This window comes from Sander vitreus, chromosome 21 (genome assembly GCF_031162955.1).
Source record: "Sander vitreus isolate 19-12246 chromosome 21, sanVit1, whole genome shotgun sequence".
Taxonomy (NCBI): domain Eukaryota; kingdom Metazoa; phylum Chordata; class Actinopteri; order Perciformes; family Percidae; genus Sander; species Sander vitreus.
In genome coordinates, this window is record NC_135875.1 from 22,525,306 (window position 1) to 22,552,672 (window position 27,367).

The 27,367-nt window shown below is 40.5% G+C and overlaps 1 protein-coding gene across 1 annotated transcript in view; it reads left to right on the top strand.

The window, feature by feature from the left end:
* The first annotated feature begins 516 nt into the window (after positions 1-516).
* LOC144536728 (uncharacterized) overlaps positions 517-27,367 on the top strand; it is a 58,875-nt gene continuing 32,024 nt past the window's right edge. Inside the window, exons 1-17 of the mRNA XM_078279991.1 lie at positions 517-881; positions 1,951-2,046; positions 9,665-10,464; positions 11,876-12,074; positions 12,175-12,542; positions 13,520-13,645; positions 13,727-13,924; positions 15,318-15,458; positions 16,121-16,378; positions 18,163-18,343; positions 18,472-18,638; positions 18,791-18,934; positions 22,826-23,004; positions 23,499-23,671; positions 23,853-24,077; positions 24,255-24,364; positions 26,457-26,672. Of these exons, the coding sequence (XP_078136117.1) occupies positions 9,676-10,464; positions 11,876-12,074; positions 12,175-12,542; positions 13,520-13,645; positions 13,727-13,924; positions 15,318-15,458; positions 16,121-16,378; positions 18,163-18,343; positions 18,472-18,638; positions 18,791-18,934; positions 22,826-23,004; positions 23,499-23,671; positions 23,853-24,077; positions 24,255-24,364; positions 26,457-26,672 (3,474 nt within the window). The 5' untranslated portion in view covers positions 517-881; positions 1,951-2,046; positions 9,665-9,675. The remainder of the gene's footprint in view (positions 882-1,950; positions 2,047-9,664; positions 10,465-11,875; positions 12,075-12,174; positions 12,543-13,519; positions 13,646-13,726; positions 13,925-15,317; positions 15,459-16,120; positions 16,379-18,162; positions 18,344-18,471; positions 18,639-18,790; positions 18,935-22,825; positions 23,005-23,498; positions 23,672-23,852; positions 24,078-24,254; positions 24,365-26,456; positions 26,673-27,367) is intronic.

Genomic DNA, 27,367 nt, shown 5'->3' on the forward strand with positions numbered 1-27,367 from the left:
TTATTTAATGTAATAGTAGGCTATAACATTGTATTTAATGCTACTTCAACGAATATTTGCACCTGTGTTTCCTATGTTTCGATTCAGTCTAAGAAGTGAACTATTCACGCCACCAGTAAGAAAGACCGTCTGTCCATCATCTCAGTTAGTTCTCTGTGAAACACCAGTAAACGCGTCTATTTGTGTGCAACCAGTCTGCTCTTTCACACTGAAAATAAAAAAGAGTTTGAGTCGGGATGATACGGACTGAAATGCATCCTTTATTAGGAGATGACATGTTTTTATTTATATATCACTTTATTACTATTAATGATTATCATTAACGAACAAAATAAGGGACAAGACAAAACCCCAATCATTAAGACACATCATCAATCATTTGTGGCTGAAGTGAGTGGTATTTTGAGCTATTTGTGTACGTTAATTTTTTTTTTTAAGAGTAGAGTTGTTGTATTTACTATCTTTTTCATAGAACTTGAATGCAGCATGACGTTAGCTAGGTAGCCTGCTAACAGTGGCAAACAGGCAAACAATATGAGGATCTTATAAGTTTCGCTTCTTAATTTTGTATCGTATGGCACTTAATTGCAGCGGTGTTAGGATCCGAAATACCAATACTGTGACACTGGCTATTTTAAAGCTCGTTATTGAATGACTTATATGGTTAATTTAAAGTTATATCATTATACTTCTAGTATTATTTGCAAATGTTAGCCAGCATAGCAGCTCCGCTAGCTAAAGTAACGTTACGTTAAATTGGTTCTACATTGCCATTGTTATTTCCTTCAGCACACAGACGGAGGATGTTGAATGAAAGAGTGACAGTGATCGATACACAGTCGACAACTGCGACTAAAGGCAATTGTCTGGGACAATAACAGGTAACTTAGCTGGAGAGTCAGTCAGTCATGCTATTTTAATTAGTTTTGTTGTTTTAAAGTACTGCTAACACGTAAATTAACTTAACGTTTGGCGTTACTCTGGTTGCACGCGCTTTTTGCCAGATAAATTAACATTAACTTAGATTACCGTCTGACAGGAGGAGGAGGAGAAGTACATTGTAAGTGTGGAATTCCACGATGTAATTTGTGTTATTAATGGAAGAGAAATGTAGTAAAGTTGAATTATATTTCCCCCCCTAGATAGCCTACATAATGCCAGGGGCGTGGCCAGACGTTGTTATCCTTTGGGGGGAGTCTGGTGGCATGCTCCATTTATGCCAGCCATATGCACTATTTTTCAAGCCATTTGATAATAAATTTAGAATGCTAAAAAGACTGTACAGCATTAGGGTAAAACATGATAATTGCCAAGAAAAAGAATCATCCTGTTTTGTATTTAATTGTTCTCACCTGTCTTCATCATTGTGAATCCAAAACACAACATATGTTGAGGATGACTCATTTTCACTTCTGTCACCTAAAGAGAGGCAAAACTTGATGTTATTATTTTTAAGTTACATAACGTGTAGGGTAGGAATTTGGCTAAAAACTCAGCCATGTAGGCTGAGTCCTTTGCAGCGGCCCAGGTTCAAGTCCGACCTGCAGCCCTTTGCTGCGTGTCATCCCCCCTTTCTCTCCCACCTTTCCTGCCTGTCCACTGTCACTATCAAATAAAGGGAAAAGCCCCATACAGTGTGGGAAACAGAATACAATCAACAGGATACAAGGGAGGCAGCAGGCATATATTTCATGTCAAGCTAAATCATCACCCTCACTGTAGGTGGGAAACATCTCTGTGTTATCTATGCTGGGTTAGGGGTGAGTACTTGTCAAGTCTCAACTTCACAAAACTGGCTTGGGTTCAACAAGTTATTGAACTATGTGACCTAATGTTTTGACTGATTAGTTTTGACTTTGCGTTGCACAAATAAATTAGCTTAGCCATTGAGGCCAGTCACTTTTCTGTTATCATCACCGTTCTCTCTTATATTCTTGTCCTCATCATCAGTTGCCGAGCTTTCCCTATGCTGTAAGCTACAGCCCTAGCTGTGAGGAGAGAGAAGACATGATGCACTGACCACAGTCACAAACTGACCAATTCAAGGTACGTTATTGGTGGCTTGCTTTTACCAGTGGCCCTATAAATGCACACAGCTGTTTTCTTTGTGGCCACTGACTTCTTGCAAACATTGCTCTTTTGTTCTTGAAGCAGAATAGTTTACCTTAGGCTATGTTTAGACAGGAAAACGCAAAAGTGGCGTTGTATTCTCACTTTTTATTCCGCGTTTAGACAAGCGTTTTGGGGGGGGGAAATCTGCCTGAATATGGTGAAGCAAAAGTGTGTGAAATTCGATGTAGTATACACACCAGGCGTCTAGGTGGTAGTGTGAAGCACTGCCACACAACCCCACCAAGTCGGCGCACCTGAGTAGAACCTTCCTTCTACTTCTCTCCCTAGTAGCGCGAAGATACACACAGATACACACGCGGCACGGCACACACGCACTCTCGCACAGTGCGTTTTTACCCTTTAGACGGGAACGCAACGGTGGAGCATTTTTAAGATTTCCACCCTGGAGGGTGGTTTCACTTTTTTGCATTTTTAAGCCCCAAAAACCCCGTCACCGTCTAAACAGAAGGCACATCTGATAAAATATTTTGTCGTTTTCACCCACGAGCGTATTCTTGTAAACGGGGCCTTATTGTATAAAATCGGGATACAGAGACTGTGGATTAGAGTTACATTTAGTACAAGAAAGTACTGTGCCTTGTTCTTCAATTCTAATTTGCATGTAACATTTAATTTACTATGCAGCTAAGCAATGCAATCAGCAACACCAATGCCATCTAGTTGATTTTTTTTTAAGTAAAAAGAAAAGAAGCTGAAAAGATGCAATCCATTTGTCTATGAGTGATGAACAGTTGAGAAATCATTGTAGAGATGCTTACTCATGCAGCTAGTCTACACAGTGTCTTTAGCTCTAGACTGTTGTACGTCCTGGTGTTGGATCCTTTCGATTTTAAAGAAATTTTAACTGTACTAATGAACCATAGAAGCGCTGCGGCCACGCTTGTAGGAATTTATTCTAAAATGTGACAGATGACTGGTCTGGCCCTAAAAAGGCCAGACTTAATCTGACTCCAATTGGTCACTACACTCTGAATGGTGTTTGTTTACTGGTAGATCAGAGAAATAAGACTCAGGATTCGTCCAGTTAAAGTTAATAACAAGCTTTAGTGAAAAATGATATTGCAAAATACAAGAGTGTATGCATACAGATCAGATACTATACAGGTCTACCTTTCACCTATTAGTCAGTCAAAGATTCCTCCAGCATCAGATGCCCTACCTTAAAATGCTCTCTTATTTATCCAATTCCATCCCAAACTCTGGTGGTGCTGTCATCAGTTGGATACAGTCCAGATCTTCTGGCTCCAGCCGGCTCCTAACGATTTTGTAACACACTGTATGAAAAATGACCTTGACTTTTCCCATTCTCAGCTCAACAGAGACAAGTCGCTATTGTTGGATTTGAACACCTGTGTGTTTTAATCTCCTGCAAACTTTAAGGAGTTTTCATCAGAGCCCAGTCATTTCCATACTTTGTGTCACAAATCCCGCGCTTGCAAAACGTTGTCCATTGTTGCCTCGTTCCCTCCCCCAATCAGAGAAGATCTTTCTCACGCTCCTTTTATAATGTCTAATCACTGTAAAACTAAATGGCCTCTCATAACCCAGGGTGCATAAAAAGGCAACAAGGTCAACACCATGAACTCTAAAACCTCTTCTTAACACTTTTCACAAAATATATTCTAACACACTGCTGTGAAAGCTTCCTGAACGTCATTTATCAGAGCCTGGTCGTTACCCCTCTCTGCGGCTGTCTGCTCCACTCCATATCTTTATAATGGAGTTACAGTGGGGCAAAAAAGTATTTAGTCAGCCACCAAGTTCTCCCACTTAAAAAGATGAGAGAGGCCTGTAATTTTCATCATAGGTACACTTCAACTATGAGAGACAAAATGAGGAAAAAAAATCCAGAAAATCACATTGTAGGATTTTTAATGAATTTATTTGCAAATTCCTCGGGAAAATAAGTATTTGGTCACCTACAAACAAGCAATATTTCTGGCTCTCACAGACCTGTAACAACTTCTTTAAGAGGCTCCTCTGTCCTCCACTCGTTACCTGTATTAATGGCACCTGTTTGAACTTGTTATCAGTATAAAAGACACCTGTCCACAACCTCAAACAGTCACACTCCAAACTCCACTATGGCCAAGAGCAAAGAGCTGTCAAAGGACACCAGAAACAAAATTGTAGACCTGCAACAGGCTGGGAAGACTGAATCTGCAATAGGTAAGCAGCTTGGTGTGAAGAAATCAACTGTGGGAGCAATTATAAGAAAATGGAAGACATACAAGACCACTAATAATCTCCCTCGATCCGGGGCTCCACGCAAGGTCTCACCCCGTGGGGTCAAAATGATCACAAGAACGGTAAGCAAAAATCCCAGAACCACACGGGGGGACCTAGTGAATGACCTGCAGAGAGCTGGGACCAAAGTAACAAAGGCTTCCATCAGTAACACACTACGCCTCCAGGGACTCAAATCCTGCAGTGCCAGACGTGTCCCCCTGCTTAAGCCAGTACATGTCCAGGCCCATCTGGAGTTTGCTAGGGAGCATTTGAATGATCCAGAAGAGGATTGGGAGAATGTCATATGGTCAGATGAAACCAAAATAGAACTTTTTGGTAAAAACTGAACTCGTCGTGTTTGGAGGGGAAAGAATGCTGAGTTGCATCCAAATAACACCATACCTACTGTGAAGCATGGGGGTGGAAACATCATGCTTTGGGGCTGTTTTTCTGCAAAGGGACCAGGACGACTGATCCATGTAAAGGAAAGAATGAATGGGGCCATGTATCGTGAGATTTCGAGTGAAAACCTCCTTCCATCAGCAAGGGCATTGAAGATGAAGATGAAGATAATTTGCAAATAAATTCATTAAAATTCCTACAATGTGATTTTCTGGATTTCTTTTTCTCATTTTGTCTCTCATAGTTGAAGTGTACCTATGATGAAAATTACAGGCGTCTCTCATCTTTTTAAGTGGGAGAACTTGCACATTTGGTGGCTGACTAAATACTTTTTTGCCCCACTGTAACTGGAGCTGACCGGAGCTAACCGCTAACCGGAGCTAATCGTTGCCAACCGAGCCTTCAGTTCCTGTTCTCCGTGCCCATATTCATTAACTGTAACTGTTTATGGACTCAAGCCCAAATAAAACCCGTCATTTTATTAAGTTGGCTGTAGAAGTTTATTAGGAGGAGACAGTGTTGACATGTATAAGAACATAACTGTCTGTATGGATCATAGTATAGTTTTAAGGTTAAGTTGTTAATAACATTTGGGCTTCGGGTAATAAGGTATTTTATCTGCTGAACCATGACATTTGACAAACCAACCAGATTTAATTGACAAAGCACATCAAAGGCTACACTTCATCTGTATCATCTTTTAGTCTGATTTGTTTAATATGTAAATAGTTATTTCTAAATGATCTGTTAATGTTATGTAGTCATTGTTTTCAATAAATAGTTTATAAACCTTTGTTTGACTAGTTTATTACGGAACCCTGCCGTCACACGCCGCGCCGTCACATCCTGCGCCACCCACCACCGCAAGTAAATTCTCAATCTGAGGGAAACACTGGTTTTGGATATTATTTTCATACTGTCGGTTATGTGTCAAAGGTTTTGTTGCTGTACACAGATCTGACAGGCCACCAGGTCGCCCACATCGCCCCCCCCCCCCCTCCACAGTGGTCCTGGGCGACTGCCAGTAGAAAATAACCTTATTTTTAGGTGCATAAATGTTCCATAGGTCATGACTATGTAGGATATTACTAGTGACATTCCTGTAATCTTATGTTGCACCGTCTGCTGTATTAGCGTATTATAGATGTGCTTGGCGCCACTAAACGTCCATCAGTGTGGATGTTCACATCGTTGTGGTGGTGTGGACGGCCTTATCATCAGGCCTGTGTGGTCAGCCAATGGAGAGGGAGTCTGAACTTCAGTAGGCCCACCTGGGTCTATGGCTAGATAGCAAATACACATGGGAAGTACATATCAAACACTTAGTAACGAAATGCAAAAAATCACAAATCTATTGCAACTGTGGCAGACAAACAGGCATTGACAGTTATGGGCGATATAAGGTCGGTTTCTGTTGTATTTGTTATTTTATTTATTTATTTTTAAGGTATGTTCATTTCAGAAGCTGCAGCACTAGAGTTGGTCCGATGGCTGTACCCTACAAAAAAAGGGGTAAACATATTTTGTTCAAGGAAACGTATAGAGAACTATTCATTTCCAAATACATTACCTGGCGTTATGCTATGGACATCATACTGTACATGTCAGAAATGACATGTAGTCATTGTTAAAGTTAAAATATAAAACCAGAACATATAGGATAATAAATGGCGTTACATCAATTATTATTATTATTATTACAACCAGCAATGAAAGCATATGAGCTAAGTGAGATTTTCTTAAGAAATCTACCGAGCCCCGGAGGTATTGCTAGCACCCATTATAAACTAACTATTTAGTCTTGTATTAAAGGCCATGTATCCCATATAATAAACACATACAGTCATGTGAACAAATTAGGACACCCATGCTAAAGTTGACTAAAAAGAATAATAAAAAAATCATCTTTAGGAAATTGATCTTAATGCCTTAATTAAAAAATTAGGAAAAATCCAACCTTTAAGGACACCAATTTTCTTTTGTGAATGAATAATGTATAAATAAATAAAAAAAATAAAATAAAAAAATAATAAATGTTCTTCCTTATAATACAGGGGGCATAAGTAAGTACACCCCTATGTTAAATTCCCATAGAGGCAGGCAGATTTTTATTTTTAAAGGCCAGTTATTTCATGGATCCAGGATACTATGCATCCTGATAAAGTTCCCTTGGCCTTTGGAATTAAAATAGTTCCACATCATCACATACCCTTCACCATACCTAGAGATTGGCATGTTGTTATTTCAGTTAGCCTAATAGCTGGTTTGATTTGCATTGAGAGATGATTTTATGGAAAGTACCCCATGCCAATCTCTAGGTATGGTGAAGGGTATGTGATGATGACTATTTTAATTCCAAAGGCCAAGGGAACTTTATCAGGATGTATAGTATCCTGGATCCATGAAATAACTGGTCTTTAAAAATAAAAATCTGCCTGCCTCTATGGGAATTTAACATAGGGGTGTACTTACTTATGCCCCCTGTATTATAAGAAAGAACATTTATTTATTTACGATACATTATTCATTCACAAAGAAAATTGGTGTCTTTAAAGATTGGATTTTTCCTCATTTTTTAACTAAGGCATTAAGATCAATTTCCAAAAGATGATTTTTTTATTCCTCTTTTTAGTCAACTTTAGCATGGGTGTCCTAATTTTTTCACATGACTGTACATAGGATAAACACATTTAGACTCTGTTCATTCCAGTCATAAATGACAAACAATGCAATAAAGCTCAGCCTTCCATTTTTTTTTTTCCGTTTCGTCCCAGACTCACTGGTGTGAAAAGGAATTTAATCTCCGTTTCGTTTCTTCAGCAGTTGAGGGGAATCAGCTGGGGCAAGCCAGGAATGTGAAACTCAAAGGCAGTTTTACCCCTCCCTTCCTCAGTCACATAATCGCTTACTTGTCATTGATGTCACCAGTTTCACTTACTTCTATTACCATGCCATCTGGTAAATACTCTATCATTAGGTTTTTGTCTTTGCAGAACAGACTTAAATGAATTAGTGCCTCAGACAAATAGATTTACCGTAGGTCATGAAAGACAGGCAGTATGCTTCTCTACTGCAACTCCAGCTGCTTTTATTAGCGTTATTGTTGTCTCTTTTTATTGCTTTGCTTGTGAGATGTGGCATAACCATTTCCAGGAATATGAGAGTGTGACTGTTGGTCACAATCAGCCATAGACTGAATGAGCTTACCAGTTACTTTCAGTTTCATTTCTCTGTGACTGTGCTCAGAATAAAAAACGATAGGAAAGGAGGGAGGGAGGGATGGGAGTTTATAAGCTAAAACAGGACGGTTGCCTGTTTATACACAGTAGTTCAGCTTCTGATTGAGATCAACACCACATCTTGTAATTTGAAAGAAGAGGTAAGATTGACCCAATCTCTCCCCTACTTTTTATGCAACTTTGTACTCTTGACTTTAGTTTGTCCACGTGCATCTACATATGTTGGCAATGTTTCATGTTTTGTATGATTATTTCTGTCATTGAAATGCCATGGTTTGTCAAATAAGAAAATACAGTTTACAAGCTGGGGTAGTATTATAGATGGGTTGATAGTGTAAACCTTTTCAACTTTGTGTTGTGCTGTCTGCCAGATTTGTATACATGTATAGTCATAAACAAACACTAAGGGTTCATTTGGTGTGCCTCTGTTAGAAAAGAGAATAATCTGCCTTGTTGTGCTCGATTTATCACTATACTTTATTGGCTACCTGGTTTGACGAGTGACAGTTTGATCTGGTAGGCAAAATATTTGGTGATGAGAGCCCTCCAATTCAATATTGCAATTTTAGTTTTTGTCGATATTGACAAGAATATTTGCTAGGGCTATTAAGTATTAAATCACCATGATTTCTCAGTACTGACCAAAGTGTGTCCATAGCATTATATCACAAAGCTGTCATCGCAATTGTCAAATCAAAACAAATGTTTGGATAGATTGTTAGTCTTATTCTTTCATCAAAATGTCAACATCTAAATCAAGAAATCAGGAGAATTTGCTAGTTATAGACAGAATATATTTAGACAAAGTTATTGTGCAACTGTTTGAATAATGTATTTATTTTTGTTAATAATAATAATGCTAATACTAATAATTACATGCAGCCTCTTTCACTTAAACATAGACATTAGATTCATTGTTAATACGAAAATATTGATTGTAGCATATTTAAACTACTAACTTATATAGGCACTATAGCCAGGCTGATGGTGATTTTAAAAATCCAATAATTATACATCTGCCAATGTCCATTTTATTATTTAAATAAAGATATAACAGAAACAAACATTTCTGGTAAGGATGCCTTCCATTTAGTTATTCAAAAATGATGACCAAAATATGTACTGAGTGGGACATGTTACAGTTGAAAAATAAACTACTGTTACTATAGTCTGGCTCAACGGAAGTACATTGCTGGGATAAAGCCTGACCCGCCGGATGACCAAACTGCAGCGCTGACGCAGTGCTGTAGAGAAAGGTCTGGCAATGCGAGACCACTGTTACTGCAAAACAACAACATTTCTGCGCTGCAATTTCTTTTTATTTATCAGTTAGCATATCATTTATCTTTGATAAGATAATATTGGCCAATATATCGGCCCAGACAATTTCTATAAATGGCACCAGTACATTTCAAACAATACTTAGCCCTCAGATTGATGGCTACTGTTGTAGGGTTTCCAATATATAGGTTTCTGCATCTTTTTGTTCTCTCTCTAACATTAAGGATAATTCTCTGTTGGATATTTATGTGTAGTTTGTGTGTGTTTTAATACAAATTACTTAAACCACATGCATGTAGCTTATTAGTGAGAGCACAGACTACTGGTAAACTACTTTGCAGTGTTTATCTGTTATTAATGGTCTCTTTTTCCCCTGATAGCATCGCTCAAAATGGGGAAGGTTCTGGAGAATATAGTGGCCATGGTGAAGCAGCATCCAGATGGGATCCCCCTTAAAAAGCTGGCCATATTCTACAGCCAGACCTACCACAAGAACCTGACTTTATCATCCCTGGGTTTCGACTCCATGGCTAGCCTGGTAGCCTCTCTGGACAGGGATCTGGTTGTGGAGGGGAAACTGGTGTTTTACAAGTCCAATCGCCATGATAGTCGGATCGTAACTGGAGCTGGAGCATCAGCAAACGCTACAGAAGACAACAAGAAGATTGAGAACGTTCTAGAAGATATTGTGGCCATGATGACAGAACACCCAGATGGGATTCCTCTGAAGATGGTGGCTATAGTCTACAGCCAAAAATATCGCCACAACCTGGCCTTAGCCTCTTTGGGCTTCAAAACTATGTCCTGCCTGGTAGCATCTTTAAAAGAAGATCTAGTTGTAAGTGGGGATTTGGTGTTCCATAAGATCCACCAGCCTCAAAATCAGCCTGTTGCTGGGAAGCCAGCAAAAGCCACAGATGACAGCAGGCCTACAACACCACAGAGAACTGAAAAACTTATTGGGAAGAGTAGCACTACTCCGAGTGTTACAGTGCCACAGGTGGATGTCAGCTCTCACTATGTGACTTCCAACCAGGCAGGAATTAACCTTTTAGGTCATCCTTTGATTAGCACTGCCTCTTTACTTTCCACCGACTGTCTTCCTGTTAACCCATTCTTTACTGCGCCCAAGCCAGCTGAGAAATTGAGCCAACAGCAGCTGTACCAAAGGGTCTTAGAGGTCAGTTATGAAAACAAATAAATAGAACTCTGAGTATTTTTCAGTCAGGTTGTATTTATTCTGTTAGCTTTTGTTTCTAATGTATATGTGTATATCTGAAGATATTTTACGTTAAAGCAACACTATTACAATAACACTCATTTAACTTATAGCTAGTAGTGACCTGGGAAGTGCATGTTTCATCCAAACATGGTGCTAGTTACCCTGACATAAAACTCGACATAAACCAATGCACAATGACAGTGTAGACATTTTACATTGGCAAGACATGGTGTTACGAGTCCACAATGTTATTGAGGCTGGCAATAGTTAGGTAGCAAGGCACAGTCACAATCCAAATGGAAACCCCACAACCAAAAATATTTTAAAAATGGGTCACAAATATTAATGAGTTAAAAATGCTCAGTAATATCCCATAACATCTAGGCACTACTTTTATAAAATGTAACTCAAACTACAGAAAGTTGTGTATTTGTTGGCGACTATTTTCTGTCATGGATTAATACACATTTGGTGCTCTAAGTATTAATGGCAGCAGGAAAGTATCAGTAGTATGAAGGATTACATCAAAATAATCTCATGGAAATTCAAAATAACACCAGCCTCATCCTATAACTAATGCTTCATCACAGTGCTGTACATTGTACATACAAAGTGGGCATGTCAGATACCAACCGAGCAATGCAGGCAACTGCACTGATAGAGAGACTGGGAGGAATGGCGGTTAGTTTTCCCTCTCTGCCCCTACTTGCAGGTTATTTGGCTATGGAGTAACGTAAGCATGGCTGCCACTTTCGATTAGTTCAGTCACCTATTTTAAGGCTTTAAGTAAGACTCATGAAAATCAATCATTCCTCGGTTTTCTGATGCAGAGAGGAGTGTTAGTGCCCAGACCACTGCTTTTGAAACAAAAGCTTTAAATATATTAAGTCAAAACATTTCAGTTCAAAATTGCTATCCGTGTCCGACACAGACAGATTACCACAGTAAAACTGGGGGCATGGTGTTGATACTTTGCATTTGTAATCCACGTTGGCTGATTTTTAACAATGTCATTCTAAAGTATATTTATTTCTGTTTATTTGAATAGGGACAGATACAAAAAACATAGATTATTACACAAAGAACAATCCAATGCCTGTATCACAGTGTTTATAGCCATGGCTAATTCGCAACACCTGTCCCTAGAAGGGCTTATAACACACATATATTTGAAGAGTTTGAGTGACATATCAACTAATAACAATTCACAAGCATATAGTCATTAATGATGTAAACAAACCTTCAAAAGCATTAAGCTAATCGCAAAACTGACCTTTTGAATTTTACAGCATGCAAAGTAATTACCACTGTCTACATTTGTACTGTATGTGAACCAACTGGGCAGTAAAAGTTTATTGATATGTTCCAGGTGATAAAGATGTACCAGTTGAGTGCTCCATCAATGGACGAGCTCCAAACCTGCTATTTGCAGAGGTTTAATGAACAGCTCCCTATCACACAGTACATGTCTCTGTATGACAGCTGGGAAGCGTCTTGCCCCAAGAAGCTACCCACTCAATCTGAACCGACAGCAGTTCCCAATACTGTTGTATTGCAGACAACTACAGGTAGCCAATCACGACATTGTTCACTTCAATGCATTAAAAACGAGAATTGCCACTTATCCATACTTGTATAACAAATATGTGTTGCCATATCTTTCCCCAGTAGCACAGTGTCTTACGCAAGAGCCTGAAGAGAAACAGCAGCAACAGGCCATTGCGTCCAACTTCCTCTCGGACTCTGACTTTCCAGTGCTGGGGGCAGATATGAGCTCGACCAAAGAGAAGAAGAGCAAAATTAGAGATGCAACCCAGAAAAAGGACAGTGCCACTGTCTTTAGAGAAGCGTATCATGCCCAGCTGAGAGAGGTCCATGGAGCTAATATGCGGGCAGTAGAGGCTATAGTGCAGGATGAGGAAGAGCCCGCAGGGAGAAGGCGGAACCGAGTCCTGGATCAGGATTCTGTCAACAGTTTAATGGAAGATGTGATACGAGACATAGCTGCTGAGGGAGAGCTGGTCACCAAAGAGAAGGTGAGGAAAACAAGGACACATTTTTAATTATTGATATTGCTCTCACTAGAGCCAGCAGGTGGTGAGCTTAGCTTAGCATAAGGTCTAGAAGCAAGCTAAAACAGCTAGCCTTGCTCTGTCCAAAGATAAAAAAAAAAAAATAAGCCCACTACCACCTCTAAACTGCATCTAATTAACACTTTATAGCTCTTTTGTTTAATTCATACAATAACCTAAAGGTAAGTTGTGGTTTAATAGGAGTTGGAACAAATTTTTGCAGGGTACAGTTGCTTCTGATGTCTCTGCTAGTTGCCTGGCAACTTCACGGCCAAGAGTCGCCTTCTCTCTTGCCTTTTTTTTTGTATTGCTACATTTCTTGGCATATTACCTGTATTAATCAGTGGAATAGTGTGATACTGCCAGCATTGTGTCACCCATATGCTCCTCATATGTGCGATACAAACACTACAGGGACCCCCCTCACAAAAACGTTAAGTGATTAAAAAAAACAACTTCACATGGTACATTTTTAATCAACCATAACAATTACATATGCTGTTCAACATGACTAATTGTTGTTGTTTGTAAGATTAGGGGGTCTGGGGATGTAACATTGACCCTTTTAGCTACTAAAAGGTCATTCTGGTGCTGTAGTTGCATAAACAAAAATAACACTGCAATCCCCATAAAGTCTATCCGGGAGGCATTAATATAGTTATTTCAGTCAACAGTAGCCTCAGTAGACCATGATTCAGTGTAGGATCAGGACATGTTGAACGTTCAGTAAGTGACCTTGGCATACTAAGAAATGTTAAAATAACCAAGTACAAAGTAGTAGTGAAAAGAAGTAAACATATATATGATATCTATTAGCCTTAAGAGCGTCCAAGGGTAGGTTTTCCCCTTAATGTGTTACATTTGTGAATGTGTGTAACTAACTAATGTACTGTATCTCATTTCCTCATTGCCCCATCAATGCCTACCACAACTGTATCCAGGTGATATCCAGGGTGTGTAGGCTTATGCAGATTCCCTCTTTGGATGCAGGAAGACTACAACCCTGGAAGATTCCGGCTTTAAAAGACCTTCAATACCTCATAAGAGAGATCAACATGTTCATAGAGGTTAGCACACATGCATTTGTGAAGAATTGATTCAACCTGTATATTTGGTTGCTATTGAAGTCCTTTTTCTCTTTCTGTCAGTCTACTGAAGCAGTGACATCCATCTGTACCCTGTATGAGCTGGGCCAGTCACTAGCTGGGCTGAAGGACAAGAAGCGCTATGAAGACCTGAACTTGGGGCCCCTCTGCAAACTCCCCCTCGTCCACCGCATGTTCAGGATTGACAGTAACACGAAGGATGATGATATCCACCAGATCGAGACAATTGACATCTTAAAGGTTGGACTAACATGGGAAATGACATTTCGCTGGTACTAAACATTCACCAACAAACTAAAGTTAAATAATATTTTTAATATCTGTAGATTGCTTTGTATTTGAGCTTTACAGTTTTATACATAATAATTGGAGTCACCTTTTGTGTTTGGACAAAAATGTTTATTTTGATTTCATTTTCTCTGTTGCAAAATTTGGTTCTGGTAAAAGATAATGAGCCACAGTTCACGGGTTTGCAGATGTGCATCTGAAGTTACACAAAACATTAACTGACTGTTAAAAAACCACAACATTTTTCTCAGTTTCTGAAAAAAGCCCAGATGCCAGGATAGTGTTTCTATTAGCAGATGCAAATGAAATCAGAAGGGCAATGCAAAATAATGCAAATGACCTCAAGGTGCCACACAACCATATATTCCTGTGGCTGCGGTTGCTTTGGCAATATGGGAGCCATTGCGTGCAGCTTAAAGATAACAGATAAATCCCCAAAACTGTATGTTCAGCCACATGAACTGAAGATGCTACAGAGCAATCTAGTTTGTACTGAATTCTGATCATTATCAATACAGCTGAGAAAATGTCGTATGTATCACATACACCAAATCAGTTAAAAACACAAACTGTAAAAAAAACAATAAGAATAATAATGGACATAGCAGCAGTGGCTTCACCTATTGGATTGTGGACTACCATTTTGAAGCCCAGAGTTCGGCAATTTGTACATCACCATCATGGTTTTTGAAACCGGATGTGAGAGGGTGGAGCCAAAAAGGTTCAAATAAATTATAATGACCTCTTTGGTGGAGCTGGAGGGGATGTCAGTGGAAGTCCCAGAAGCCAGTGTCGTTTGTGGGATCAGTGGTGCTGCACTAAGCTAAACGCTAAAGGGCGAAAGTTGCAGATTTTCCACGGGCTGAAGCGAGTCATCCGGGGGATTTACCAGCAGGTTACTGGGGACATACATTTGCATGTACGGCAGTACAGAAAATCAGCAAACTTTCCCTTAAGTGACCAGCTAACGCTAGTGCTAGCTATTTAGCTTGTTTGGCAATGTGCTACCGAATGCTGAACAAGACATTAAAAACACAAAGTGAAAGGCAAAAACATGGACAGCACCCCAAAACAAGTTCACGGCTATTTTAATGTACACAGTACCACACATCCCCTGCTTTATCGTCAATTTTAAAATAAATGGGACCATAATTTATAAATTGAACGCCATGCTTTATTGAAGAAGACTTGAAAGTAGCGATTGAGAACATAAACTCATTATCTTTACTAAGGTAAACAAATCAAGTGAGAAGTAGGGTTATAATATTTCTCAGACTTCTATACAAGATGACTTTACATTTTTAATTCTTGCCTGAATGTGTCTACTCTTGTTTCCATTGTTTAGCAAATTCGTGTTTTTAGGAAGCAGCAGAACAAGCCAAAAGTGGACCTGGCGGAGTTTATGAAGTATCTGTCCGACCACTACAACTGTGAATCTCCCTACGAGCTGGGTATCAGAATACACAGCCTTGGGCTGCCCATAGGGGTAAGAGACATGACCTATTGCAACCTTCCAAGGTTGTCTGGACTCCTCATGAGTTGTCATGATTATTGTTTTTTTTTTTTATTCTGCACTTATTGTATTTTCACTATTTCCCTGCAACAGCACTAATCTTATTCATTTTAGTAAAACAAAAATCGCAGAGTAAGATATACAGCCTTTTTGTGGTCACTAACAGGGGGCAACTAGGTCAAAAAATGGTTGACAGTGGTCCCAATCGGTTTGCCTGCATAAGTGGCCAGTAATGCCAAGTAATTGCTGAGAATATTTACATCCTCTATCAATCTCTACATTTACTGTGTTACCTAGTCAGGTCTCAGTGTCCTCTTAGGATCCAAAGTGTAATGCTTTTTAGGCAAAATGGATTCATACAAATATTATTGCACAATTTTACGTGACGGACTTATGCACAGCTTTGTTTCATTATTTTAAATCTATAGTTTCATCCTTTTTTTAGGCATTTTTTTTTAACATTGTCTGGCAATTAGAGTTTAATGGAAATAAATAAATACTGATCAGTTTGCTATTCCTAGAGCTTTAAAATTATTTAGACTGAAAATAGAAAAAAAAATACAGTTGAGATGAAAAATACATTTGGTTGTGTATAATTCTCAGCTTGATTAACAATCCTTCTTCGTCCCTTTCAGACCTTACAGAAGGTGAGTCGATGTGAGCACTTGATAATGGACCGAGCCAGGGAGGTCATCCAGAAAGAGCTGGAGGATGAGACCTACGAGCGGCTGAGAAAGATAAAGAAGACCGTGTTGGAGCCAGTGCAAGGAGCATCTTCCTTCTCCACGGGAAGCTTAGACCTCAGGAAGAAGTACACTTCTATGACGGCAGCAGAGGTAGCGCTGGCAGTCTTTTCAAACGCAGAGGGGGTGTTCAGTCCCAAGATGGCTAAGGTGGGTTCTAGACACTGACAGATTAATGAATCCCATGCTTGCTCAGATGCATCAAAAGAGCTTGCTCAGTGGTAGTGTCGGCATTTTGTGTCCACTTTCTTGGGATCTCAATGGTTATGACACTCTGGTTTTGTGTCCTTAAATTGCTGCCTTAAGCTACTGGGTGTTAATTCCTCTAAACCTCCCAGCATGAGCCATGGGGGGGGGGGGGATAACAAAGAGTTCGAGTGCTGCTCTCTAGTTCTGAACTAATTTACAAAATGTCACCCTTAATCTCCTAATCCTTAATAAAGGCGTAAGAAAAAAAGTTAGTTTTAGCTGATGAATACGGCATAGATTTAGATTTATGGCTTAACTCATCTTGATAGCCGCCTTGTTGTACATGTTCTGGAATTATCTTTATCCTGGAGAATTTATTCAACTTATCTGCAGTCTGGGACATAGCAGGCATTTTTTTTATCATCATTAAAATACCAATCATTATAAATCATCCAGGTCAACATGGCCATCTCCATTTGTTTATACCCCATCTGTTTCCAACTAGATCATATCCTAAAATGGAAAGATGGAAGCACGCTATTGTCTCTGCATCACTGTATGCTGTATCATTAATATTTCCCTTATATTAATAAGAACTAAAGGGTCTTGTCCAAGCTATAAAAACCAGCTTCAGACCAAAAGTACATGCAAACATGTGATGGGTCAAAAAATGTGACGAGACACCCAGCTCACGAGACGCGAGATTGGGTTCTCGAGACGAGATTTTAAAAATATTTTAAAGAAAACTTCAATGAAGGAATAACACAGAAAGAAAATAGTCCTTTATTCAATCAAAAGTCACAAAATGAAAAAAACAAGCACTGAAAGGTTTTGCTACAAACTCAAATGACTGGCTTCTCTCCTGTATAACTAACAGTTACACCGTTACTTTCTATCTATATGTACGGTGGAGAGCTAGTCTCTTTCCTCAGAGATCCAAGGTTACAACGTAACCTAGCCTTTTCTGGCTGTAGTTAAGACCAGTTGTTTTGTACTTGAATTTGTCTTGTACAGTAGGCAGAGAGGGGAAAAAAAAGCTTATTTTACTATTGTTTCACAGTGATTACGTTCTAAACCACAAATAAATTACCATCAAACACTCGGGATCTTCTATGCTAATTTTGGGCTCAAAGTCAGACTCCTCAGTCATGCTGGCTGCTGCTCTGCACTTGTGCACTGATATTGCGAGACACATTTTACCTCGACGAGAAACCTTGTCATGTTTTAATCTCGTCGCACCTCTAGTGTTAAAGTTAACATTTTTTTATTTTTTTTTAAACACAAAGGCCTCCTGGGTTGCAGAAATAACTAGAGACCTAACTGCGATAGGATCACATCAGCCCAACGCCAAATGGGGCCAGGGGTGTAAAGTGCGGGGCCCTGTTACCGACTTTCTACCTCCTTACTTCTGGTGCCCTCATTCAGACCCCACTCATTTTTTAACTTAGCCTTCATTTTGATCTTAAACACAAACCTGTAAAGTTTCGTGACTGCAATTTAAATGGAATAGATTGAACTGTGAAGTAAAGTTTTTTTCTTTAGACACAGACGGGGTGATGCATGTTTGAAGCAAAAACTATGTAATGGAATGCTTTTTTATGTTTACACATGAACAAAAATTAAATATGATGTACTCTAGAGAAACTTGTTTTTATTTTACTCAATAGTTCTCAATAGTCGTTTTTGATGTCATGTCAATGATTACCATGTCTGTGACACATACCTTTGTTTAATTTCCAATCCAGCACATCCAGAACTTCCTGCTGCAGGTGTCAGGTAACCGTCTGGCAACAGCTCTGTTTCAGCTGGCCATCTGTGGAGGCTCCCTGGCTGTCCCACAGGACCTGGTGCCCAAGGATAAGGCATCCAACACCACCGAACAAACTAAAAATGAGGACAAACCCACCACATCTCTCCCCAGTGAAGGTATTAATGCAGGATATAGTGTTTCTGCCATGTCATATCATATCATCTATTCTGATAATGTCTACTATTGATGTATCTGGTCCACATTAGTCTATGATTTACTGACATTTCTGCCCTATGTTTCACAGCCAAAGTGAAACAGTACCTTAAAGACAGCCTGTCCTCTCAACACACTGCCATCACTTTGGCCCACATGGCCTCTTTGGAGAGGAAGTTGACCAAACACTTCCAGGTCAACAATTTCCTCTCTTTAGAGCAAGGCAACTTTCTGGAGTACCTGGTTAAACACATTCAGGTACAAGTTTTTCCATCTCTAAAACCGTTTCTCTAACTCTCAGATTCTGTGAAATATAGATCTATTTAACAGCCCTTGAAAACATCTCCTGTTTTTGCCACAGTAATAACATACACATTCATCCTGTTTTTTTTGTCTCTGGTTGTGTGCAGCTCCTGCAGGACACACTGGGGTCTACTTTGCCTCTGAGCAGTGGCAGCATGGAACTTGTGGGCAGTGGTTTCAGACCCACCAGACAAGACGTGTTTGAGTTCATCAAACAGTGTGGTGACATAACATCCACAGATTCAGAAGAAGTGAGTCATTTAAAGACGCACACAAAGTTATCAAAAACATACTTAAAAAACATACTTAAAAAACATATATGTGTGTGTGTGTGTGTATATATATATATATGTGTGTGTGTGTGTGTGTGTGTGTGTATATATATATATATATATACACACACACACATAAAATAAAAAAAACTCCATCAAAACACAATGAGTAAGTGTAAATCATACAATGTCAAAGAATTATACTCAGTAACAGTAATTTACACAGCGTTAAGTACAGCATTACAAAAAAAATTTTTCCTGCCACACAGCATCCTTTTTTCATTAATTACATGCCACTTTGCAACATGATAATACTCATCCATCCATCTTCATCCGCTTATCCGGGGTCGGGTCGCGGGGGTAGCAGCTCTTCTCAAACTTCCCTTTCCCGGGCCACATTAACCAGCTCCGACTGGGGGATCCCGAGGCGTTCCCAGGCCAGGTTAGAGATATAATCCCTCCACCTAGTCCTGGGTCTTCCCCGAGGCCTCCTCCCAGCTGGACGTGCCTGGAACACCTCCCTAGGGAGGTGCCCAGGAGGCATCCTTACCAGATGCTCAAACCACCTCAACTGGCTCCTTTCGACGCAAAGGAGCAGCGGCTCTACTCCGAGCTCCTCACGGATAACTGAGCTTCTCACCCTATCTCTAAGGGAGACGCCAGCTACCCTCCTGAGGAAACCCATTTCGGCCGCTTGTACCCTGGATCTTGTTCTTTCGGTCATGATAACATGATAATACTGTGGAGGCCTAATTTATTAAAATGGTATTTCAATACTATCCAGTTTACTACAATGTGCTACCTTGACAAGTAGCTCATGTTAATGCTTGGTGATTAAATCTTACCGTAACGTTATAAGGTTACAAAAACGTTCTACACGCTCGTAACTTTATTTTTAGTATGATTGTTTTGAGCACAGTTAATATAGACCCTTTGCAAACACGTGACCACGACCACGTGACGACGCCATGACGGACGGCGGAAGCACAGGCTAAACAGTTGTAGACGAGCGGAAAGTTTCATAGTTTCAATCAGTTTGAAATACATAACACTAAATAAACTGTATTTATGGCTTTATGGCTTCTTCTATTGAACAACAAGTTGTCGTGCCGTTATCGGTCGAGGTAGGGCATCTGGTAGGTGCTCACAAAGAGCAGTATTTGGAGAAGTTGGGAGATAGCAGGATTGGATGCCGACCCTTAATTTTTCCTCCCTCCGTTTTCACGGACCTCATTAAATCACAGAGTTTGCCCGACTTCAGTCCACACGATCTGTACCACTATGTGGTAAACAGGGTATCCCCATATACTGGTGCTGATCTCAAAGCTTTTAAAAGTCTGGATGCTTACCAGTTCTTTGTAGCTGGCTGGGTTACAGGTATGTGATGCTACGCTAATGGAAGGGGGAGGTACCTCATAATGGCAAATATAAGACATCAATCTAGGGTTTATTTTGTATTAACATCTATTTTTTACTTAAGTAAAGATTTATATAACACGGAGCCCATATTTTTAGAGGACATGGTCGGTCGTGGCTACCCACATACCGTTGTTCACTGGGTGTGCCAATGCAACTAATGGATGCCTGAACACATCCCAACCCTGGGAAGTGCAGTCATTAATTATCTTTCACACATTAATCCATGCAGTAAATCCCGTGTCTATGATCAGTAGTAACCACACATAATTGTAACATCTAGCCATCTAGATAACATCATGACCGGTGGATATTACGACACGATGGGCAGCAGCAGTCCAAAGCTAGCTGCAGCTAGCTCGTCAGCTAGCCGGGGTAGGAGCTCCGCAGACCCACAATTAACTCGTTTTTTTGGCCTTTTTGAAGCTAGTTTCCGTGCCATGTCATCTTTAATTTAACCGATATTTTTTGTATATGTGTTAAGTTAAATGATCAAGGGAACGGCTTTCTTTTTTGGATATGTAGCTAGGTCAGTGAATAACCGATGTTAGTTATGTGGGTCATCATCGGGTTGGACCTGTTAGCAGGAACAGCTGGTTAGCACGGCAGCTAGCTAGCTGGTTGAGGATAATTTTATTTATCACTCATTTAAAACAGAAAGGCAATACATACTGTGTTTGTGTTGGTGAGGATTACTCTGCATGCTTGTGTTGGTGAGGATTACTCTGCAGAGTGTGAATGTGAGAACACAAACACGAACGAAAACGTACAAGTTTAGCTTGCTGTCCGTCTACAGCATAGCTCTTCCGCTGTCTGTCATGGCGTGGTTCGCGAGGGTGGAGCGTGACGTCACCTGCAAAGGGTCTATACGATTACATTTTGCCAAGTAACGTTAGCTGTATGGGTAGTCGTCTAATTTAATGCTAAATTAGCCAGGTAGCGCACTTCGATATGTCTGTCTCACTCCCCGCCGCTAACAGACTTAAGTCGGGATAAGAGCGAACAAAATCCCCGGGGACACATCCACAGTTAGCTCCCAGCCCAACTACAGCAACCTGAACTTGTCATAGTTGAATAACGACAGTTTGGTGGGTAAATAGGACATACATAGAACCTCAAAATCCCATTGATACCTCTATCCTTTGCAAATCTCAATTTGAAACTGCCTCTGAAAACGGGCAAATCTCAACGAACCTCCTAATTTGGCTCTAACTATGTAGAGGTCAAATATGGGCCGTTTTACGAAAATTGATGGCTAATTGCAAATTTTGTTTGACTGTGTGTCGGAATTCAGCGGCCGGTGCTGCCTGGGTTACTGCCTTGTCGCCCGGCCTGTCTTCCTTCACTGACCTCGTCCCGCTGTGAGCTAAATGGAGCTCCATCACGGCCGGCAGCCTGCGGTGCTCGATACCCGCGCAAAGTCACAGTTTCTGGGTTAGTGGACTACCAAACGCCGCTGCCCTGACAGAGCTCCATGGCCTGCAGCTCCCCTCTTCCTGCTAAATGGCCGGTGTGTGTGAGTGAGAGCGCGGTCAGCGAGCTTGTTACGCCAGCAATCTCTTACCACATGTTCCAGTTAATCTTATAATGGATATGTGTGTTGAGTTATTTAAACAAACGATCAGGGAAATAAACGCCTCTTGTCCGCGAGTCTCATTGATAGAGCCCGCGGCTGGATGGAGCGTGATGAAATTCAAACTGTAAATATACTCTATACTTATGCCGGCAGGCGGCAGTAGTCCAGTAACTGAGAAAGGGTGACATTCACTGGGTATGGAGGTTGCCGCTTTCTCGTCAGACTGTGTGGAGGTCCTAAAGTCCGACACGTCTTACCAAATTTACAATTAGCCATCAATTTTCGTATACCGCCCCATATTTGAGCTTAAAAAGTCTCAGAAGTGAATTTAATAACGAAATAGTAGACAAACAACATATAACTTTGCAGTGTCTGAAATATGAGACCTGCTTTCTCGTCTCCAATGTGTTTGTATGTGGTTCGCTCAAACCAGTCAGCACGCAGCTCATCTAAATATTCATGAGCATACCATATTTCGAAGAAAAGCTCTTGTTACAAATAGGGCCATATTCACAGGGTAGTTAAGTGCCCATAAACTAGCATTCGGGCAATTTTCAGCCCAACCAATGTTACGTACCCTATTAGAAGACCTTAAGGAACAGTGTGGAATACCCTATATAATCATTCTATCACCCCTTTAACTGCAAAAAGTAATAAAGGGATTTCAGTCAGACAACACAGCACAGCAGCTGAGATCTAAGGGAGTATATACCGCAAAGGCCCAAAATCTTCCCTACAAAACCCAGATCATCAACCCGGTTTACAGGCAAACAAACTTTTGACCTCCTTGGATGGGGGATGGCTGTATATAATCTACCTTTTAATATAAATGTTCTAGAAGGTGAGAGTAACATTAACATTCACCCTTCTTTTCTCAGCTCTCTCACATTGAGTCAGCACTGAGATCCCACTACCAGATCCGGGACAGTCGTGACCTGGGCTACGGCACTCTGCAAATGCTGGCTGGCCTGGTCCAACGCCAGAGAGGGCTGAATGGAGGAGGACAGAGCCAGGTCTATTACGAGTCAGCCCTGTTTGCCAAACACAGCAATTCAAGGTTAGCAGTGTATTATCAGACAGACAGGCTTTCTGTTCCAAGCTAAGATAACCCTGATGACATCACTAGGACATCATCAGGGTTATTTTTTCAAACTTTGATAAGGTCCCTCTAGAGCCACAGAAGACATGTTGCAACGGCTTTCACAGGCTGTACAATACTTCTATTATGAATAAACTTGGTATGTGAGAAATTGGTAGAATTCTCCTTTAATGGCTCCAACTGTAATCAACAAGGCTAGGTGTAGACCTAGCCCAGTACATGGCAAGACCATGTATGGTCCAGCAAGAATGTGATCTGAAATTAGGAAGAAATTAATAACCGAGTTTTGCGTGGTCGGGTCTACCAACATTTTTTGCATCTGCCAAAAAACTTGACTTGAAATGTGATGTGGTTTTGAGCATCATGTGTCAGTTGGTTTTCAAGATATTTTTCTAGTAACTGAACAACAAAGCTTTGTCCTGTTTTGTCTCCCATATCCCTCCCATGAACAGTGTTGAAGGTGGGTGTGGATCTGTGGGACGCTTAGGTGAGATGTCCAAGGCCCACGCTCTGGCCAGCTTGCTCTCCTGCCCTCTGCTAGAAGATTTAAGTGAGTGGAGCCAATGGGAGCTGATCTTCAAACCCCTTCATGGCTCCCTCAAAGATTTCATTGAAAGAAATGCAGGTAGGTGTTTGTGTATTACTAGATCATTTATTGAAAAAGATCTAATCTTCCTGTGCAGTGACATTTTATTTGCTCAGTGTTCCTCAAACATGCCAAATTAAAGAAAGAGAAAATTGTAGTTAATGAACATTTAAAATTCTTTTTTGAGGATTTTTTTCTATTTGTTATACTTGCAACACAGCTAATACAGGCCTGGCAGCGTTGGAGGTTACACCAGGTTTGCTCCTCAGGATCACCACACACACAGGAGACAAGCATTTCTCCAGTGCGGCAATGGCCCTCGACTCCGTCAGCACAGCTGGCCACCTTGTGTCCATGGTAGTAGCTGATGGGATCGTCAATGCTCCCACAGCCCTCCTGGCCAATCACATGCAGAGCTCCCTGGCAGCAGCTGTGGGCAAAGAAGGTAATGATACATCAGGGCTGATTTAAGTTTACTTTTAATTCCTTGCTTTTAAATTCCTTTTAATGCCTTTCTAATTTGCTTCTTAGAAAGGAAATATTTACAGCTAGCATAAGCCATTATATTTAAAATGCAGCATGATTGCGTCATCATTACTAAAATAAGGTTTGTGTTCCTTAGATTTGTCCCAGTCTGAAGAGGATGTGTCATGTTACAGCAGAGTGGCCAAATTCCTCTTGGCATGTTTGACACAAATCCCCACTAGAATCTGCCAGGCTCTTTTGCAGCAGGTCAGTCACAGTAAATTGTTGGAACCAAATCACATACCTTATGTTATTTCTGAAGAAAGGGGTTATGGTGAAGTGTGTTTTGGATTTTAGAGTAAAGATAGTGGGAGAAAACAGTCCACATGGATGTTAGAATGATCCCATGGCTCCTTTAAGCAACATTGCATAACTTTTTTTAACCTTAAAGGTGCAATATGTAATACTGACAGCTAGTGTTTAAAATAGTTACTGCAGTACAAATTCAAAATACTGGAGAGACCCGTCTCCCCCGCCCCCCTCCATTGTCTCGCTTTGCCAGATCCTTCTCCAAGGCACGCTGAAGGAGAATCCACAACAATATTGCTAGACGCTTGTCTCACATAGCCAGACATTACTTGACAGCACAGCGGAGTAGCTAACGTTAGATGCTGGCTACATTGACAGTCATAGAAGCCGTGCTCACGCAGAGCTCTGTAACCAACTGACAGACACACTTTTTCGGCTTAGAATTACGGTAGAAACCGCTAAAAACACAACAATCTCGCCGTCCTCTCCACCTGACGGACAGCCACACTTCCTCGGCTTAGAATTAGCTACGGTAGGAAGCTCTAAAGATACCACTACCTTGCCGTCCTCTCCACCCGACTGAACACACTTTATTGGTTTAGGATTACAGGAAACAATCGCTAAACAACTGCAAACTCATGGTCCTCTCTTCCTGATTTACAGCCCCCCTCTCTTGGCTTCAAATAACTCACCGTTATTGGCTACGGCTGCTGAACAGGCTACGTTGTAAACTGCCGTGGCCCGCTTGCCTGGTCCTCCGGTAACATTAGCAGTTAGCAGGGTTAGCATGGCGGCGTTAGCCAGGACCAGTTGGGATCACTTTACTGGCTGTGTCTCAATTGTTTTTGCGAGTAACCAACTCGGGTACTCTAGCTATATAATTCAATGTGAGTACACGTATGTTGAAATGACATAAAATGCCCGTTCCTAAGTAAGCTAATGCTTACCTGTTCAAGAGGAAATTAGCCAACTCCGCTTTCTTTTGGGCTCTAAGCTGTCTCCGTCTTTCAAATACATCTCCAATATTTACCCAGGGTTTGTTACGTCTCTGGTTATGCAACTGTTAGAAATATGCCAGTTTGTTTTAGGTCGGGTAGATTTTATCAATTATACCGTTCGTTTGTTTGCTGCTTTTATGGCTGTACTAATGTTACAGCTGTAGTGCGCTGGGTTTACGTTTTTACAGGTATATCTAGCAACCCAGCCTGGGTGTCAAACTGGGCAGTTGATAACAACACACAGGCCAAAATGCTACAGAGATTCCGTCACGGAATGGAAATTTCAAAAGGAGAAAATACTGGAATTAGCATTGTTGTCAGAAAAGATAGTACTTCAACTTCTGATGACGCATTCGGGTCATTTTTGGATTTATTACAGTAAATATATTACATATTGGACCTTTAAATAACAGCTTGAATGGCATTTTGATGCAACACTGACTTGTAATAGGGAGAATGGTGCTTCTGTCATTCCCTCTCCACGTCCGGAACACTGTTCTCGCACTATGTAACTTTGGTGAGCGGGTTCGATTTCCTCTGTACATTAGTGAAAGGTTGCACAACATTTTAATGTGTCCTTGTCCAAAAGAGGGCTTTTGTCTGCTCAACCAAATTGCTAAGGATGTGGTTGTTAATCAGTCTTACAGTTGTCATGCCATATAATTGTCCAGCAAGCCAGTCAGGTCAGATAGATACATCAGCTTTTTGAGTTGCTGTGTACTATCTTCTTTATTTTAGCCTGTTTTAATTTTCTATTTTCTTTAAGTAATGTTTTTAATTGTTTTTAATGTTTTTATATAAAGCACTTTGAATTGCCTTGCCCTCCTTGAATTGTTGCTGAAATGTGCTATAAATAAACTTGCCTTGCCTTGGCTTGCCTTTACATCAGACACAGGATTAAAGCTATCATTGTAATCCTTCATCCTTCAGCACAATCATGTTTTTTTTTTTTTTTACATAATTACTGAACCTATGTTGAAGGAAGTGCATTCCGGTTGTAACTTTAATTAAGAAATGATGTGTATGTTCTTGTGTGTGAATGTGACTTCCAGGTGTTTTTGGAGCCTTTCTCTCTGGTCTTGGGCCAGGCCAAGTCTAAACAGGTCCTGATCACTGTAGCTCAGTCTGACCTGAGGCACATGAACTGTCTGCATCGGCTTGGCATCCTCCTGGGCATCACAGACTGGATCAAAGACTACCAGAAAAAACTGAACCCACAACAGATCCAAAGCTGCAACACACAAACAGCACCTGTGGAACAGACCAAGGTCAGAATACAAGTCAGAAAAAAATAGAAAAACAGTACTCTGTTGGATGAATCCTGTTTGAAACTGACAAATATCAACACCGGTGCATTCGTTGTGCTTGGACCTTGAACATATATTGCTCTAAACTTATACAGTGTTGATTACAGTACATCTTTCTTGGGGGAAAACAATAATGTGATCTACAGGAAATCTTTTTTACATTCTCAGCAGCAGCATCAATGAAATAAACCGAGAAAGAATTGGCCCCAGTGTAACTGGCAAGTGATCTCTGGTTAGTGTAATACTACTACTGCACTTACCGTTGCTTTCACTGGTTAAAACGTCAAGCGTCGCCATGACCCGATCCTATTGGCTGTCACCAATTTTCGTTAATTCCACGTGGAACTTGACCACTTGCCAAAATGAATCTCTGCAGCCGGTGTCTGTACTGTACAACCGCGAGCGGAACGTTTTGTGGTTCCCGCAATACAAACCGAGTGATAGGCCTTCTCTAGTAAAAACGATCTAGTAGTTGTAGTCTCCCAGTCAAACTTTTGTTCATGCCATACCAATAGTCTAAGCTTATCAGTTTGATAGTTCTGAATCTGGACCTAGGAGTATTTGGAGAAAGTTACTAATGAAGTTTGCCAAAGTCAGTATGCTACTGTTATTTCCATGTGCCAGATACTTGATCAACATTTAATATCTTATGCTAC